The sequence below is a fragment of the Pectinophora gossypiella genome, chromosome 10, assembly GCF_024362695.1.
Source record: "Pectinophora gossypiella chromosome 10, ilPecGoss1.1, whole genome shotgun sequence".
NCBI lineage: Eukaryota > Metazoa > Arthropoda > Insecta > Lepidoptera > Gelechiidae > Pectinophora > Pectinophora gossypiella.
Window position 1 is genome coordinate 14,318,403 of NC_065413.1, and position 19,827 is coordinate 14,338,229.

The following is a 19,827-nucleotide window of genomic DNA, read 5'->3' on the forward strand; positions in this document are numbered from 1 at the left end:
GCACATTCGAACTTGGAACAACAAAGCGCACTGGCTGGCAAAGAAAAAGAAAACACGAAAATCGCGTCCGAAAATCATGATTATTTTTCAGAAGCGGCGCGGCCTTCGCCGGGCGGCGGGGCGCGGCGCGGCGCGGGAGGTCGACGATTGACGTCACAGTGCGCGGGCCAATCGCGCGCGCTCCACGTTCGAATTTGACTTACCGCGAGTGGCTTTGCTCTATCCAGCTCTATCCCCGATGGGAGATTCGGTCGTTATGTTGCCTTTGCATCTTGTTCGCTAGATAATGATTAGTTCCGTAGTCCGTATATTGTGATATACAAGACTAGAGGCATTATTGGGCGTCTGATCTTTGCTTTTGTAGGCAGTCAAGCGTGATTAACATATCCTATTTCCATGGTACTTAATATTTTAATCTTTAGATTTTCCACATCTTCGTTTTGCAGCGTACTTGTATAATTATCTACGTAAATAATATTAGGTTACACGAAATGTATAGTTTTTTAAAGATTTTTTCGGTAAGTAATAAATTATTTACCTAATCCAAGTGATTTTTCATAACAACATAAGTGCCTAGTTTTATCTGCATTTGTGACATCAAAATCAAAGTATATTTTATTTTAAAATCATGAGAACACGAACTAGTTAATGAAAGATTCTATTTTAAATCTACGTATTCTAAAGTAGGTACCTATCATCATTCATTAATTTACGCCACGCTCTTGTCGGTGTAGCATTCTCAATTCTTGTCTATCAAAGGCCAATTCTTTCAGTTCCTTATAAGACGCGACGTTCGCCCTGTCTTTATTTTTTCCAAGTAGCTCATGTATTCTACCTTAGGCGATAATAAATCCTCTATAATAGTAACTTTTTATTAGTCCATCGTTGTCAGGCAAAGAGTAGACCTCGTACGGTAACGAGTACTAATAACATACACTTTTATACCATGTCACATTAACTTTTTTGACAAATTAAACCGTAAGTCTCATTAAATGTCAAATATGATAGTGCGACAGGGTTCTAAAGTGCGTACTTGACATTACTCATGACTGTACAGGCGAAATTCGAGGTTATCTGTTAAAAATACAACACTACTATTGACGTAGCAACGATGACGTCACACTCGGTTGTCAAGGCACACTGCTACGTCATAGAGGATAGCGACAAACAAGTCGAGGCTACTCGTTTACGACTCGTGCGCACTTCAAACGCGGATCCGGAACTAGCGACGTCTGCGACTTGTCAAAACAGACTGTAAATGTCTGTAAATAAACTGTCTTATTGGCTTTTACACGATTGAAGGCTTGTGCGGTCATAAGGGAATGCGACAGTCGTGCTAATAAAAGAAAGAAAGTATTTATTATTAGAGGACGCCGCAGTAACAATACAAACACAGTAGGAAAAAATACTTACACAAAATCACATATTAACAGAAACGTAAAAGGAACAGAAAAAGAATAATAAAATACAAAATATTGGTCGTAACAGTCATGCAATAATCTAATAGTGGTGCACCGACTTCGATCTGGTACAAATCCACATTACTTAAGTATAATTTATTCTAAGCGAAGTTTTCACTAACACAGTTGGCTCGACCACTATAGACGATGATACGGCTCATCACCTATCAGGTTGGTCTAACAGAAAGCTCGGTGACGCGTGGGTACTTAGTTCATCTTGCCACTACCCCAATTGGGATATAGTCGTGAGCATATGTAATACACATAACACATAAACAGCCTATATACGTCCCACTGCTGGGCACAGGCCTCTCCTCAATCAACCGGAGGGGGTATGGAGCATACTCCACTACGCTGCTCCACTGCGGGTTGGTGGAGGTGTTTTTACGGCTAATAGCCGGGACCATCGGCTTAACGTGCCCTCCGAAGCACGGAATCATTTTACTTTTTCGGACAATCAGGTGATTCAAGCCTGAAAAGTCCTTACCAAACAAAGGACAGTCTCACAAAGTGATTTCGACAATGTCCCCGTCGGGAATCGAACTCGGACCTCCAGATCGTGAGCCTAACGCTCTAACCACTAGATCACGGAGGCTGTTGAGTTGAGCTGAGCATATGTAATATGTATGTTTATTATATATAACGTTACAAAACGGGCGAAATTTACTAGAATTTTTGAATGGTATTTGTTATGTGAACTTTTATGTTCTGTATTATAAAGTATAATTTGCTCGATATCCACCGGTCTCCAAGTCTAGACGCAAACGAAAAATTCAGAAAATATCATAAACTGCATAACATCTTATGCGTTTTATCCTGGGATCTGGTAATGGAGGTCTAACAGTTTCCGTGGTCTAGTGGTTAGAGCGGTGGGCTCACAATCTGGATCACGATCATGGTCCGGGTACGATTCCCGATGGAGGTAGTTTGAATTCATGTTTGGTTCTTAGGTAATTGATATCACGTGGTTTTCAGGATTTGTGCTCGCCCCCTATTATATATTAGTAAATAGTAACCGCACCAACGGCTTAATATGCCTTCCGAAGCACGGATGATCTTACTTTCCGTCAATCAGGTGATCAGCCTGTAATGTCCTAACCAAACTAGGGATCACAAGGGGGTTAAAAAATGAAGTCCGACAAACTGTTATCTGACAAGATTTTACTTCGGCAATATGAAAATCCGACACTTCTTTATTCCGATAATACATAATTACGACATGTCTTAACTTCGATACTACTCTACTCCGACAAAACGTTTTTTCGTCATGACTTTACTAAGAAACGATGCGAATACAATGACATTCTACCTCGACAGTAATGCTACACTGACATGAAACTATTTCGACGTACTTACTCTCATCATCATCACCAGCCCAGTAACGTCCCCACTGCTGGGGCACGGGCCTTCTCTATGGATGGATAGGGAGACCGGGCCTTAAACCACCACGCGGGCCCAGTGCGGATTGTTGGTTATTAACGACTGCTAATGCAGCCGGGACCAACGGCTTAACGTGCCTTCCGAAACACGGAGGAGCTTGAGATGAAAACTTTTTTTGTGGTCACCCATCCTATGACCGGCCTTTGCGAAAGTTGCTTAACTTCAACAATCGCAGACCGAACGCGTTTACCGCTGCGCCACCGAGCTCCTCACACGACATACTCTAATCAGACATAATTTGTGATATCTCCCCACCGGGATTCGAACTCGGGGCCTCCGGATCGTGAGTCCAGCGCTCAAGCCACTGGACCACAGAGGCCGTTGAGTATTATAGTGGTGACGTAGTACAAGTATTGCAGCTGATCGGAGGCGCGGCTGCAAGCCTGGAAAGCGGGTCACCCGTGACGTCACCTACGCACCGCCCCCACACCATCCACTGAATTGATATTTTATTATTGATCCGTCTTGCGTCCTTAGGGAAATGTTATCATTTTAGCTATAAATTTTCGGATCGTGTTTACTTGGCCGCTTAATATGGTTTTTTATCAAATTAAAATCGATAGTGATGCCGCTTAATATTGTTTTTTATCAAATTAAAATCGATAGTGATGCCGCTTAATGCTGTTTTTATCAAATTCAAAACGATAGTGATCCCGCTTAATACTGTTTTTTATCAAATTCAAGTGATGTTTTCAGTTTCTTAAATTATACAAATAATCGATGCAATGGCGTCGTGGCGGCTCAATCATATCCCTGACACCAGGATTGATGAGGCTGGTATTCCACCTTACAATCCACACGATAAGAAGATCGTTGAAATAATAAGTCCTTAGAATTTGTTGTGATAAATACAATATTTTTGTACTTAGTAGCTACAAATATATCTGACGTCATATTTATTTACTTATATTCATAAAAAGATGCAAGTGCAAAGGTTGATTTGACTCTTAAATACACGCCCACAGGTTCATTCCTGAGGTTCATTCTCAAGAAAGTGCAGCAGAGGCAAAGGTGAAGGTTGTTGGTTGGTTGGTGGCGATACAATTCCATTTCCGGACTGATACAACTCCATTTGTCCGGCCAAGTAGTTAATACAATTTGCGGCAAATCTGAAATAAGTCGCGCAAAAAAGGACTAGTTGTTATTTATTTAGTAGTCCTTTTAGGCGAATTCGTACCTTTTTAGTCAATTTTTTTCTGCGTATGTTTTTTTAGCCAGTAGCAACATTACATCAAGCAGAACCATAAGCTTAAATAGAGTCAACCATTGAAAACTTTTAATACTTTACTTTTATAGTCTTTTACAATACTGTGAAAAATGTTGTTTCCTAGGGTATTGGAGTGACCTAAGTGAAATAATGAAATAGCTAGGAAATGGCCTTTGCCTAGTCTATGGGGCCACTGCACTGGTAACTCAATAATAATCCTGCGAAAACTATATCCTGTCTAAGCCAACTCTTTTTAACCATGCTTATAAAAATGGCAACTTGTAGCTTTTATAATTGGTGTCTATGGCTGGGGGAGTGCCACTGACGCGTGTTGGCGGGGCGGGGGGGGGGGAGTGCAGCCGGGAAAGCGGGTCAGCCGTGACGTCATCGTACACAACTCCAGTGCGCGCGCCGCCACACCATTGCTTTTGTCATCGTAACTTTATTCAAAATTTGAATTTCTTGTGATTCGGACAACGTGTTCTAAATTGAAAATATATTTTTTTAAATAGGTATTTAAATTAAGAAAAAAAATTTAGACTTTTAAAATGACGGAAAATTGGGCATTGACCGAGTGCAAAATAAGAAATAATATTAAATAGGTGTCTATTTAACTTAATTATTAATTTTATTTTGTTAATGGACGAGAGCTCCATTTTTATTTTAAGTACTAAAAAACTTTCGTAATGATTATTTGTGTAAATATTGGTTTAGTTTTATTCTTCAAAGTTGGCTCGACCTTTACAGACAACGATACGGATCGCCTATCACGTGGGTCAATACAAAGTTTGGAACACTTCTTTTTATTTAAGTATTTATTTGATTTGCTGCACGGTATTAACTACTTGGCCGGACAAATGGGGAGCGCCGAGGGCTGTCACCCGGTGCAAAATTCAAGACAACAGGCTTAAGGGTGCCCAATTGTGTTTGGATCTTTTATTATTTGCAGCAAGTAAGGAAATAATGAAAACGGGTCAAGGGACTGTGCCACTAGTGACGTCAGCAAGATTCTTTACATCGCTCACTCAATCGATTGTTGCTACCGATTACATAATCGATATGACACAATCGTAAAATAACAAGGCTGTAAGTTTTTTCCTGATTACTTGTGGCTGTGCCCACGTTGTTAAGGATGATAGGCATGCGTGAGTTTCAGTATCGCGGTTATACTTCATTTAACTGATTATTTAAAAGATATGAATGCATGGGATTAACTGTCTGAGAACTGATAGTAGGCAGCTAAATGACTCAATTGTATTGTATTTTATGTTTTTTAAAGAACGTCTAGGGCCCTGTGCCGAGGTTTTTCTTGCAGCTTCTTTTATGCTATACTGGTTGTGAGAAGCTGCAGTAGTTTTAGGCGGATGAGACGTTCGTTATGAAAAAATTGACGATTCAAAGTGTAACTATGTTACCTACTGAATAAAGATATTTTTGAATTAGAATTTAAGTTTACTTGCTACGTACGTAGCAGGGTCTGCTACGAACTTCGTAGGCGTAGCTACGCCGCCTGAGGCATTTGCTGGATTCAAACCTGCGACCTCAAAGTGGGAGGCAAGCCTTCTACCACAGCTCTTACATACTCATAATCATAAGAAACACATAAATTATATGCATTTACAAACACTAACAGTTTGGCAAGAATAATTTATCACCGTCCTGGTCCGAATATTATAACTGTGCTATTTTAACTGTTAACTGTAATATTTTACGCGCAAACTGTTTTAAGAGTTGACGATTGGAGTCAGTTAAATTTAACTATGCTTGACGCGCAATAGTTAACTGCAGGCATCGGCGATACAACCTCTAAACTCGTAATAACGAACGAAAACGGTTCTGTCAGCACATCTGACTTATAAGTCAGATACGTTACGTCTGATCTATTGTTTGGTCAGATCAGACTTTCAGTGTCTTTTCAACGTGTTTATATTCTTGAGCGAGTTAATCTGCGGGTTAAAAATGTCACATCGAAGCAATTCATCTAAAGAATATATTGCTTTTTGATTTTTTTTGGCATTGCGCACTTACTTTTATATGCGCAAATGTCAAAGTGCAATATTGTATTTTAGATTACTTCATTGTATCAATGTGGCCTTGTTAACTCCTCAGAATCTTAGAGACTTAAATAAAACACGGGTTTAAGAAGAATTATAGGTAAGCAAAACTGACCTCAATGTTCAAATAATTTGCATCTTTAAATGATTCATCATCATCACCAGTCCATTAACGTTCCCACTGCTGGGGCACGGGCCTCCCTATGGATGGATAGGGAGATCGGGCCTTAAACCACCACGCGGGCCCAGTGCGGATTGGTGGTTATTAACGACTGCTAATGCAGCCGGGACTAACGGCTCAACGTGCCTTCCGAAGCACGGAGGAGCTCGAGATGAAAACTTTTTTTTTTGTGGTCACCTATCCTATGACCGGCCTTTGCGAAAGTTGCTTAACTTCAACAATCGCAGACCGAGCGCGTTAACCGCTGCGCCACCGAGCTCCTCAAGCTTTAAATGATTATTTGTGATATAACCATAGGAGTCTATTTGGTTGTAACGTCGATGCTGCAGGGCATCGATGTTTAGTCGATATATACGTGAGTTTATTTCTGTCGGCTGTACAGGAATACTAGTGTATTTTCGATTTACTTGTTATAAATAGCGTCATTGTGGCGTTTGACCCAGATACGCGTCATTGCCAAACTGTGAGCTGTAGGAAGTTACCGTTATAATCTTGTTTACTTTCACTAAGGTTATCTTCTTTTTAATAAAATAGACCCGCGTTTGACCATAATCTCACCCGACGGTAAGTGACGACGTGGTCTAGGGTCCACCCTACGTCTACTTAGCAAAATGCCTATTTACTCTAGCGAGAGAGAGAGAGAAATGTTTATTCAACAAATTGTGACACATTACATACAAAGTGTTACAAACAGAGTAAAAACAACAAAATATCATAAAACAATTTTTAAAACTCAGTACATAATGTGGCACAGCAGTGAATAGGACACAAACTCAGCATTGTGTCTATTTCCGAAGAAACAGACGCTGTTTTTCAGTCGCTCCTTAACCCTTGCCTTGTTTCTAGCCTTGAAGACTCCCAGATTATAACGTGCTGGAAAAACAAACGACTGCAGACAATTCCAGTCCTTTGCTGTTCGCATCAAAAAGGAAGAGGCAAGACGTTTAGTGCGGATTGGTGGTATATTCATAAGGATGAAATGGTCGCCGACGTCTAGTTGTCCGTAGATGGAATGCAGTGGGTGGCATTGACTCGTGAAGTTCCTGCGCACACTACGAAGTGTATCTGGTGATGAACGGAAGGATCGCGTTTCTGCATGATTGTATAATGGCATACTCCACCACGCTACTCCACTGCGGGCTGGTGGAGGTGACTTAACAAGCCCTCCGAAGTACAGAATCACCTTATTTTTCGGAAAATCAGTTGATTCATGCTTGCAATGTCTTAACCAAACTCCCCAAATTGGTCACAACTCCTCAGTCAACTTGGTGATAAACAGCATCTGAACACAGTCTTTCTTTGGAGTAAAGAGTAAGTAAAGTAAAGACGCAAATTAATGAATACTGTGTTCAAAAAACAAAGCTTCCGAGCACTAACACTAAGTCAGCATACATAAGCATGCAGCAAGACAACTGCTGCTGTTCAGCAACTCAAAGATGCTAACATCATTTAATATTAAAGTGAGCAAGAACCTGCACCGGTCTTTGTCACAGTTAAATAACTAATGCACATTGCTCGGACAAAGTTTCCCATTGTGCTGGCACCACGGCTTTTGTACAGCGCGGTGCATTCTATGCTGTGTAGACTTCGCCTATTGTTAGTGTGAATAGTTGAAAGCAGAAGTGTCAGCCGTGATGTTTAAAATTAATTGGAAACTTTAAAGCCTTGTTTGATATATTAATTTGACTGGCACTAGGCACTCGAAGGACGAATACGATGCTGACTATCCGATCATTCTAGCCATATAGGCGGCCGATGAGCTCGCGACAAACACTTCAGGGGGGTTAAAATGGCCACATCGAATTCATCTAAGAAAGCAATATTGCAATTTGACATTTGCGCATATAAAGATAAGTGAGCAATGCAAACAACTGTCAAATAGCAATATTGCTTTCTTAGATGAATTGCTTCGATGTGGCTATTTTAATCCCCAGGTCGTTGATACAGACCCCGCTCGCGTGGTCGACGATTTCCCTCATTCAGCTTATCGCTATGAAGCTTCTAAGACGAGATTCGCGCCCAACTGGGCACCCTCAGGCCATGTTTTAAATTTAGTACCGGGTGAAACCCTAAGCGCTCCCCATTTATCCAGCCAAGTTGTTAATCTCATACGCGATGCGAATGTACAATTGATCAAGTAAAAAAAAGTGTATCGAAAAGTGACCCATCAAAACTCCAACAGTCCTTAGAAAAATGCATGTTTTTTCAAACTGTCTAAACTGAAATTCACACAACAATTCTATACATATATTTGTTTAATATAGGATTGAATATAGGTGGTACGTACGAGTCAGATGAAGTTGTATAATCGTGCAGTGAATGAAATCCAATCCTTTGTCTTCAATAAAATGAATGGAAAGCGAATGAAATAAGTTGTTCGGCCGTGAATGTTACTTGTATCGAGCTTGCTACCACTATATATACGACTTATGCCTTGGAATTCACTTATTATTTTTAAAGTTAATAATAAAAGTAAAAAGAGAAATATTTTTAGGCCTATATTCGGCCTAAAACACTGAACGAATTTGCATGCGACTTTTGCGGTTAATTCATGATATGCATTTATCAAAGAAAAAAAAAACAGTAAATTATATACCGAGGTGGGGAGCTATTTTATAAAACAAATCATTCTTTACACTCGTATCACCAATAAATTATTTTTAACGCTATGGAATAAACCTTCACTATGGAATAAACCTTTAAATACACTTTTTTTCGTAACAAAGTCCTTTAAAACTAAAATTTGTACGTGCGTCTTTAAATCGAATATTTGGTGTAATTTTGATAGGGCGCGTGCGGCATGGTGCACGGCCGCCAAGGGGGGGGGGGGGGGGGGGGTACACCATTGACGCGCATCTCTCAATGGCATCCGAAGTAGGTCACCAGATGACGTCACCGGTAACCTACATCGGCATCGCCGGCACCTCGGCATACGCGAGGCGAGCTTTTTTCGCAACACCAAAGAGTTCTATATTTAGAACGCAAAGGAAAGGTGTGCAGAATGCCGGATTACGAAAATAATTGAAGCTTTCGCGGGCTAGGGAATTTACTTACCATTGATACTGGCGAATAGATTTGTTTTAAAACCTGTCATTTATACTGAGTAAGTAAGTAAGGTAGTGGGTATAGAGATCAATATTACAATGTCTTTATGTTAATGAACTTTAAATTTCTTACGTATGAGCTTCAACCAAAAATAACATCTACTTAAGTTTGGCGAATTTGCTAAACGCTAAAAATAAGCAATTACTTATTAGGTAGCCGTGTTTCAATTAGTTTCCTAGGCCATAGATAAATTATGAAATTCTGATTACTAGATAAAGCCAGACCTAAAGGTGACAAAAAACGTTGCCCTTTTGTCTATTTAAGTAAGTAACTTATTTATGAATTTTACTAAAGAAAAATGTAATAATAAATGCGACATTTTGTCAAGTTTTCCTTTGACGTCACAGTGTGCTTTTCCATACAAATTCCATAATAATTTCGTGTTTTGACGTTTAGTAAAAAGTCACAGATTTGACTAACGTAAACGTTTTTTGTCACCTTTCGATCTGTCTTTATTTAGTAACCTCATAATTTATCTTTGGCCTAGGAAACTAACCAATTATATTTACTTAAGTATGTATCTAATATCGTACCCTCTTCTGATTGACCTAAATAATAGCCGAAATGTTTAAATATTAATAACCATGTTGGCCGTATAAACAGAAGTATTTCGCAGCTAATTTGGGTACGGTCTTCGGTTAGCGTCATTTAATTACCGAATTAAAAATTAGGTCGTCTATTACTGCTGAAGTGTGCCCACTGGGTTCGGATACTCTGTGTATGTGTAAGTTTAACGAACAGGGGGTTAAAAAGGTCACATCGAAACAATTCGTCTACAAAAGCAATATTACAATTTGACATTTGCGCATGTAAAAGTAAGTGCGCAATGCAAACAAATGTCAAATAGCAATATTGCTTTTTAACCTCCCAGTACTCATGTGTTAGAAAGAAATAGGTTACTTAACTCACGCCCGTATAGAGATGCGTATCTATAGGGGTGAGCACAGCTACAAATCACCAGAAGACAACTTTCAGTTGGACTTTAGTCATCATCACTAATTTAAGAGCCATGCTCTTGTCGGTGCAGCATTCTCCATGCTTGTCTCTCAGAAGCCAATTCTTTGAACCGGCGTGCGGGTATGAAACGATTGATGAATGTGGAGGAAGCAAGAGAAGTGTCTCAAGATCGAAGGAAATGGAATTCCATAGTCTGCTTACCCCGGTGGGAAATAGGCGTGAGTTTATGTATATATGTTCAGCCTATATAGTCCGGCGTGACGTTAATAGTGCTCACAAACAGGCGGCGTTCCGTCCACACGTCCTTATCTTGGCGGAAACGTGGACAACTATTGTCTTGTTGAAGCCTACTGAAGCCTACCGTCCCGGTTGTAGGCATTGTATGCTATCGCGTCACACGTAGCCTTTTGTATGCTTTTCTCAGAACAAGAGGCAGGAAGCGTTTTGTGTTGCATACACTGCAAGTGGCATTTAAAACTGTGGGTGTGAGTGAACGAGTAGGCAGGTTACCTATTCGTGATTGAATTAGAATGCTGTAAAGTTGTGAACGTAATGTCGGGTGGTTGTGAGGTATATACGTCTCTAGGTTTTAAAGAGTTACGTAAATGGGTGGGACAATTTTAGCTAGTTTACTTGCTGTTGGAAAGCCATGATTGCTATTTGGCTTGACAATCATATTGGTAGGTCGATGAAAAACTTGGCAGAAAAAAATCTTGATAAGGAAGATGACTGTATTGACTGACCCCAATTGTATAGTCGTGAGTTCAAGTTATAGTATGTTATAATAAATAATAATATTAAGTATTACTTAATCTGCACCACGTCATGGGTATTTTTAAACACGTTCACTGTGTAACTGAAAATTAGATATCAACCCCTCACGTGCAATGTTATTTAACGATAAACATATGGCAAGAAAAAATGTGCCCCACATACGGGACATGCATTTCTAAATGTGGGTATCCATAGGATGTTTCCCTTCACCGCTGAGCACGTGATAATCTTTTATGATCCAAACATTATTTCGAAAACAAATTCGACAATCATTCAGAATCAGAATCATTTATTCAACGTAATTATCATGGATAAACTTGTTGAAGGTCAATGTAACATTTTTGAATTTACGTCATTTCGCAAGGTGTTATGGCTGAGGAGAAGAAATGACAAGAAACTGCAACAGCAACACATCTTTTAAATCAATGAGGGTACATTATAAGTTATTTAATAACTAGAGGAACACATTCAATACCAGACATTTTTATCATTTGGTAATCATTAATCTTATAATAGGCTTTTTTACATAAAGTAAGCTTCAGGTGAGCTTTAAATTTGTTCTCTGACAAATTTAAAATATTATTTGGTATTTTATTGTAAAGACGTATACATAACCCCAAAAAAGATGAATTTAATTTACTTAATCTAGATTTTTGAACATTAATTTTATTTTTATTCCTTGTATTGTAAGTATGCCTTTCACAGTTTCTCGGAAGGAGAGATACATTTTTACGCACATACATAATGTTTTCATAAATATATTGACTTGCGACCGTCAGTATATTTATTTCTTTAAACAGCTCCCTTAAATTTTGCTCCCTTAAACATTGGTTTAGGTTAGGTTAGGTATTCGAACGTGCGACCTCAAAGTGATAAGCAAGCGCTCTACCAACTGGGCTACCACGGCTCGAAATGCTACAAAAAAAAATTAAAATTGGAATGTTAATTTTGGAGATATCTTTAATCTTAACCGGTTTGCGTGTATGAAACGATTGACGAATGTGGAGGAAGCAAGAGAAGTATGTACATCACACATCTATCTACAAACAAACAACTCAAAATTACTTAAGTAAGGTAGAGCTAGTACATATACATATATGTTAAAATTTTAATATTAAGAAATTTATGTAACGTCTTAAACCTAAATAAAGATTCTATCTATCTATGTATGATTGAAGCAATTATGGAATTTCATTCTCTCCTTACCCCGGTGGGTAATAGGCGTGAGTTTATTTATGTATGTGAGCATTTTTGTCATTTATATCATGGACATCATCATCAGCCCATTAACGTCCCCACTGCTGGGGCACGGGCCTTCCCTATGGATGGATAGGGAGATTAGGCCTTAAACCACAACGCGGGCCCAGTGCGGATTGGTGGTTATTAACGACTGCTAATGCAGCCGGGACCAACGGCTTAACGTGCCTTCCGAAGCACGGAGGAGCTCGAGATGAAAACTTTTTTTTGTGGTCACCCATCTTATGACCGGCCTTCATATATCATGATAGAGCGTTACTAAATGGGCGATGGGGTCAGCTTCTTCAGTCAGGTTCTTCATATTCATCCTAAGACATTGTATCAAAGTGTTGCAAATTTATTTATTTGAATGTGGGTCTTCCAGGCGAAGTTCGCCAAATGTTAGATGGCGCTGTCCAGATTTATCGTGTTAATCACCTATTTTCTCATTAAATGTTGTGTGCACTTATAATTGGCTTATGTAACAATTTAATTCCTGATGTAACTTTTATTTTATTTAATGTTTTATTATATAAGCTGTTGGTGTACCTTTTTATAAATAAATAAATACTCACGTACTTCGCTAATATAATCTGCATCTTTAATGTTTATCTTTGACCTTAGAAACATCCATATTGTTTGTTCTTTAATCTTTTGTTATTGTATGTTTCTTATTATTATTTTTTATCTAAGTAAACTACCCTAGATAAATTAAAATGGAACTAGTAACTAATTTAAGTTACAGAGCACATTGTTGTTAATTATAATTAATTAAGGAAACTATAGGTCTAAGCTAATTACCATAATGTAACATACATACATACATAAACTCACGCCTATTTCCCACCGGGGTAAGCTTCGATCCTGACACACTTCTCTTGCTTCCTCCACATTCATCAATCGCTTCATACACGCACGCCGGTTCAGAGTAGATCGTATTGAACCTTTTCTAAGGACATCTCCAATTTGGTCATCGTAAGTCCTTCTCGGTCTTCCCCTGCCAGCCCTACCATCAACTTTCGCTTTATATACCGCTTTTGCAATTCTATTATCCTTCATCCGCTCTACGTGTCCAAACCAACCTAACATTCCCTTCTCAATCCTAGTCACTATATCGTCTTTTACACCACATCTCTGTCTTATCACACTGTTCCTCACTCTATCACTCAACTAATGTAACACTTTCATGTAAATGACCGTTTGTTTCTTAATAAACATAAAAAAAATATATATTCAAAAATACAATATAATGGCAGAAGATAAAAATAATTGTTGCTTGATATTTGGATCACATAATGTATAGAATTATGTTGATACGTATATTGCCTCTCTTTATTTTGAACAGAATAATAATGGGTGGAAGATGTAATTGTGGCTGGATGATGTTAAAACACTTTATTGCACACATAATACACTTATAGAGCACTTTTTATCCATAGAGTATTCGTAGTCTAAGTATATTGTTATATATATATATATATATATATATAATAGGTATGTATGTAGGTATAGTATATTTTATATGTGTATATATTTATAGAGGCTTAGGCATATGTTTGTGTATATATATTTTTTAAACGGTTTTATATGTAGATATAATTATTATAATGTATTTAATATATTGCAACTCTTTTTATTCTTCCGCAGTTACTCTAATACTACCTCTGGGTTGGCTGGAAGAGATCTCTCTTAGAGATAAGTCCACCCTTGTAAACGTCCATTTCTTGTTTGTGATGTAACTAGTTGTTAAGTGCAATAAAGTATATTATAATAATAATAAATTATTATTATGACTCTTTTTAATACAATGAATTTGTGTGCAATAAAGTGTTTTAACATCATCATTTATATCCAAAAACAAAGACAAAAGATGCATATTATGTTTGTTATCCATGACATGAGAAGGTTAATCGAAGGCAACTCTGTACAGCGCCATCTACATTTTTTGGGGAACGTAGTCTGGAAAGTCCGTCATTGGGGCAGTCAGAGGTACATACATCGCAAGATGAACTGAGTATCCACACCTGCCTGAGCTTTTAGAGCTGTTTTTTTCTGCATTATCTTTTTTAGGTACCTATCTGTTATAGTATTTTATGCAACATTTGTATAAGAAGGGTCAAAAAATGCGAGTGGCGTGAGTTGCGATGTGAGCCTTGGCGAACATCGCAATACTCGTAAGAGACGCCACGAGCATTTTTTGACCTAGTTATACAACGTTGCATACAATACTTTTTCTACGACGACGTAATTTTAAACGAAACACAAAAATTTTCCAATTTATTTTCCAACGCGCGGGAAAATGGCGGCAAATGTATACTTTTTTTTATAGTATATCTATGGCACCAAACAAAGTAAAGGTGCCAGTTTCCAGGTCAAAAAAAAAACAACAACAATGCTTTTTTGGCGACATTATAGTACAGTTACACTTTGTAAACAATGCTTTTATAGGCCATCGAGCGTACACTTTTTCAAAGAGTTTAATTATGTATGTACTTATATTAGACTTTTTGGTTATTTAAATGCCAGATTAAAGTAGAGGAGTAGAAAAAGGTTTTTTTAAGAATAAGTCCGAGAGGTTAAAATGGCCACTTCGAAGCAATTCATCTAAGAAAGCAATAATGCTATTTGACATTTGTTTGCATTGCGCACTTACTTTTATATGCGCAAATGTCAAATTGCAATAATGCTTTCTTAGATGAATTGCTTCGATGTGGCCATTTTAACCCCCCTGTATAAAATACATTTGATTTAAATATCACGAAATTGTAGATAAATTGTTAATAATTATGGTGATTGTCCGTAACGGGTAACTTAGCTACGAAAGTGCTACGAGAGAGAGCCTTCTACGCCGTACTACGCATGGAGGCTACGTAGTTGTAACGGTCGTGAAGCTATATTTTATAAACTAGCAATGAAGGACTTTCCAAGCGACGTTCTCTAGAAAAATACAGATGGCGATATAGCATTTACATTAAGCATTATGCATTTCTTCGAGGCAATGACGTCATAAATCGTCTGAAACAAGTATAAGGCCAATGATGATGATGATGATAGCATTATATTTATAGCATTAGGAATGTCTATAATATAATGTTGTGTCAACATAACTTGAATTTATGAATCTGAGTTACTGCATGACAAGTATTGTGTTGGTAAAGTAGTCACGAAAAACAAACATCATTTTATAGAAATAATGTCGCATTTTGAGTTGAACATAACGATTAGAATATAATAGGTAAGCAACTATAAATAATAACAAATCATTATACTTTTGTACTTGAATAAAAAGGTCAATAGGTAGGTATTATAGTGGAATAAAATCTCCTTGGTTTACGAAAAGATTGAAAAAATATTCCAACTATTTAATACTGGCTGCTCAACACTAAAAAAAAAGATTTGTTAGGCCAAACGAACGAACGTTTAACGAACAAAATAAATTTCGTTTTTAATAAGATTAATGGCATTTTGTTATTTTTTTTTCGCTTGTGCATGCCAGTTAATGTGACATCTTCATTTAATTTTAGAAGCGATGACAATGAATAACGGGAGATTAATAATCATTTTGCAGATTAAAAACTAGGTGCCTACCTACCAGTGCCTATTTATGTGACAACGAAAAGCTGTGGTGATTATTTTTTTATTAATTTTTCTACGTAACGTTTTACGCGTCATTTATGATTACGGCATTGAGGTATGTACCTACATAATAATAAAATAAAATTATCCTGTTTCAGAACGTGTCGTGAATGTTGATCGATTATTAGGTACTAGTATTGCAATACGAAATATTTATATTGTAGGAAAAGTCATGTTATAGATAATACGAGGAAGTTTTATAAGTAGATAGGTACAATGTGTTTTGTATTCACAGAAAAATTCCGTCGGATTTGTGTAATTTGAACGAAGTTCCTCTTTTATTGTTAACTTCCAAAATATGTTTTACTCAAATACGTAGATTTACGATTTAGTAGAAATAATTATTCCGTCACGTAATACAAGATTACAATCGACCCTATCTACAATATTAAATCAATGGTACCTACCGTGTACAGGATCGTCAATTCATGCTTTTAGGGATTTTGGTAAATGTAAGCCGTGCCTTCACGTTTCCATTGCTACAAGTTGCATGAAATCAATGTTTTCGGAACGTCTCGCTCGATAATCAGGCTTCGAAGATAAACTCAACGTGGAACTATATACAGCCGAGCTTTCACTGTAAGGAGCAAAACATAATACGCAAAAACATGGGGTCTTCTGTAGAACGACGTCCCGTGAAACACGAGTGCGTAATTCACCAGGATAGTGTGATACACCAGACGAGACACGTCCACAACATACAGCCAGCGGCCCCGCCCCGCGCTTAGGAAACCTCCTACAAACAGATCGATCGATATGCTCCGCGGTGTCCACTCCGAGGTGACTTTCAGCTGATCCCGAACATCGATCCGCTGGCCGCCACCGCTGCCGGCACGACCAGCGCGACACCGGCACGTGCCGCCACCACCGTGCACGACCACCGCTGGCTCTGGAGACTTGGAACGTGAAAGCGTTCGTGAGCGTGTCGTGCGCGCGGAGCACGTCGTGCGGCGTGCACGCGCCAGCCGGCACGCGGGCGGCGGCGGCGGCGGCGGCGGCGGCGGCGGGCCGGCGGGCGCAGGCGGCGCTCGGGGGCGGCGGTCACGCCCCGCACGCGGCCCCCGAGGTTGCATAACGCGCTGGTCGTGCCGGACACGCGCACGGAGCGGGTATCGACGCGCGCGGGGCGCATGCGCGGCGCGTACCTTCACAGCCGTAGCCCTGCCCGATGAGGCCCCACAGCAGATCCGAGCAGTGGTGGCAGTAGGTCGGCTTGTGGAAGGTCTTCTTGACGAACGAGTGGGTGGCGGGAGGCGCGGGCGCGGCCTGCGCCATGGCGGGCGCTGCCGGGCCGGGCCGGGCGCGCGCTACTCATGCCGCGGCGCAGCGGGGCGCGCCGCGCTCTCCGAGCGGCTGTCGCGGCCCACCATCGCGGCGCGTCTGCCGCCCGCGCGGCCGCCCCGCGCCTCCACGGCCGCACGCCGCGCGCCCGACACAACCTCGCCCCGGCGCCCGCCCCCGACCAATCGATCTCATCTCTTATCATCGCAGCTTTTACGACGATCATGGCGAAGCTTTCGCGGTTTGGCACTCGGTGATCGACTGAAGTTCAAGTTTATTTCTTTATCTTAAAATTGTCGGCATTTTTTATACACATCAATATTATTTTATGATTCCACTGAAATATTATCTTAGAATGTTAAAGCTTGCTTTGATGTCTTTTCTATGCGGTGCATCTTAACATGTTCAAAGCATTACCTACTTCAAACTAAGCAACTTTTATTTTTCAATCAAAATACCTCGATTAATTTTGAAATTAATTTAAACATCGCGTTTTATTTAGTAAAAAACAGTATTGAAAAAATTATGTTAAAAAAAATATTTTCTAAAAAATCCGTAATATTTCGAGCGCCGTTCCAAAGTCACGTCGGAACAACGCGCGTGCGCGTTGCCGCCCACCAATCGAAAAAGCTCTTGTTTACAATATGAGCGGCGCAGCATCCCTCGCCGCGCGCCGCCGACCCGACGCCAGAACTCTCCTTACATTCACACTATACTAACACTTTCCACAGAACTCCCTATTTTCTTGCCATTATGATGGATATTAGATATAGGTAAACACGACCTATTATACAAAGCTCTACAGAAAGCTCGGTGAAGCTTATTATTTCATCATGCGATGGATGTAGCTCTGATTACCTCGATTGGGAATGTACTCATGTGCTTATGTTATGGGAGGTATTTTTGCATGGGTACGACTTCTCGACGACTTATCAGCTTTTGCTAGCGTCATATCATAATATATGTTGAAGTTATCATTGTAGCTCATAGCATGACAGGAGTAACCGTGGAAGATGATAGAGCAGACAGACAGACAGGCATAATTCACACCCATAATCCATAATCCTCAGAGTAAGGCGGTTAGCACACGATGCGGTCAACCGCGCTTGTTAATAGTCACGGACGATCGAATCTGTGCGGGCCGCACCTCGAACCCGGTCAGGTATCGCACGATTTTGATCGTGTGGAGCGCTGTGCGGCGGTACCCAGTGCGGTGGTCGGCCGCCTTGAACATCGAACCCGGTTCGGCACCGGACAAGTTCAAGACAGTCGTCTGATAGCGTACCGCACCAAAATCAGTCCAGTCGGTATTCTACCTTCGTGTGCACAGGTCTATTTAAGATAGAATTTAGCTCATTATTTATTTTTCCTTTTTACTCATTGTTTTAAGTTTACGCGGTTTAATTAAAACACATAATAACGGGTTATTACCGCGTTTAAAGCAGGCAGTCTCATATCCCTGCTTTAAACGCGCTAAGAACTCGTATTATTATGTGTTTTAATTCCTTTTTACTTATCGTAGTAAAGCTGTCGTAGCAAGAATGGTATCTGCAAATGGGTCGTGTACTAGGGTCAAAATAAATTATGAAATTCTGATTATTAAATAAAGACAGATCTAAAACTAACGAAAAACATTTTCTTTTTTCTATTTAACTTATTTCTAAATTTTAATCAAGAAAAACGTAATAATAAGTCCGACATTTTATCACGTTTAACTATGACGTCACAGCGTGCTTTTTCATACAATTTCCTGAGTAATTTCGTGTTTTGACGTTTAGTAAAAAGTAACTGATTTGACCAGGTGGAAACTAACCTAAGAATGCGACTTTTCGTACGACGCGATTACATACCGCTAGCTTGGAATCGACTGGACAGTTCGTGCGGTCCCGGTCGTGTGGAAACGACCGCACCGCATCGCATTATCGAGTTCGTGGTCCGGACCGCACAAGTTCGATCGTCTGTTTGTACTTTCGACAACTGCGACCGCGAGCGCGTCGTGTAATAAGCGCCTATTTCATACCTACTGTTTCCAAAAGGATAGGCAGAGGTATAAAGCTTTCGAAAAGCTTCGAGCTTTTGAGTTTTTTTTTGGGATAGTACATACGTACATAAACTCATATAACAATAAAAATTAAATAGAAAAAAAAATAGAAATATAATCGCTTATTTCTTTTTATTTTGGTGCAATAAAGTGTATTTGTATTGTATTGTAATCTCATGATCGTAATCCCTGATGGGCTGGGCAGAACCACAAGTACTTAATCAAAAACTTGCAGTCACTGTTTATACGAAGTCGTAAGATGGCTATGATGAACCTTATGGTGACAAAGGATCAGCCTATAGCCCGTAACAATAGTCCATCATGTTGAAAAGGACAAAATTTTGAATAATTGGGAATATAGTCATGTGCACATATTCTGTTTTGTTTAATCTGTTTTAGCCGACTTCAAAAAACTTCTATATTCGACTGTATGTTAAAGATATTCTTAATTCTCA

At 39.4% G+C, this 19,827-nt stretch overlaps 1 protein-coding gene across 1 annotated transcript in view; it reads right to left on the reverse strand.

The window, feature by feature from the left end:
- The window catches only part of LOC126370037 (diacylglycerol kinase theta), a 52,398-nt gene extending 35,028 nt beyond the window's left edge, over positions 1 to 17,370 (reverse strand). Inside the window, exon 1 of the mRNA XM_050014668.1 lies at positions 17,196 to 17,370. Coding sequence (XP_049870625.1) covers positions 17,196 to 17,325 — 130 coding nt within the window. The 5' untranslated portion in view covers positions 17,326 to 17,370. The remainder of the gene's footprint in view (positions 1 to 17,195) is intronic.
- Positions 17,371 to 19,827: the final 2,457 nt, after the last annotated feature.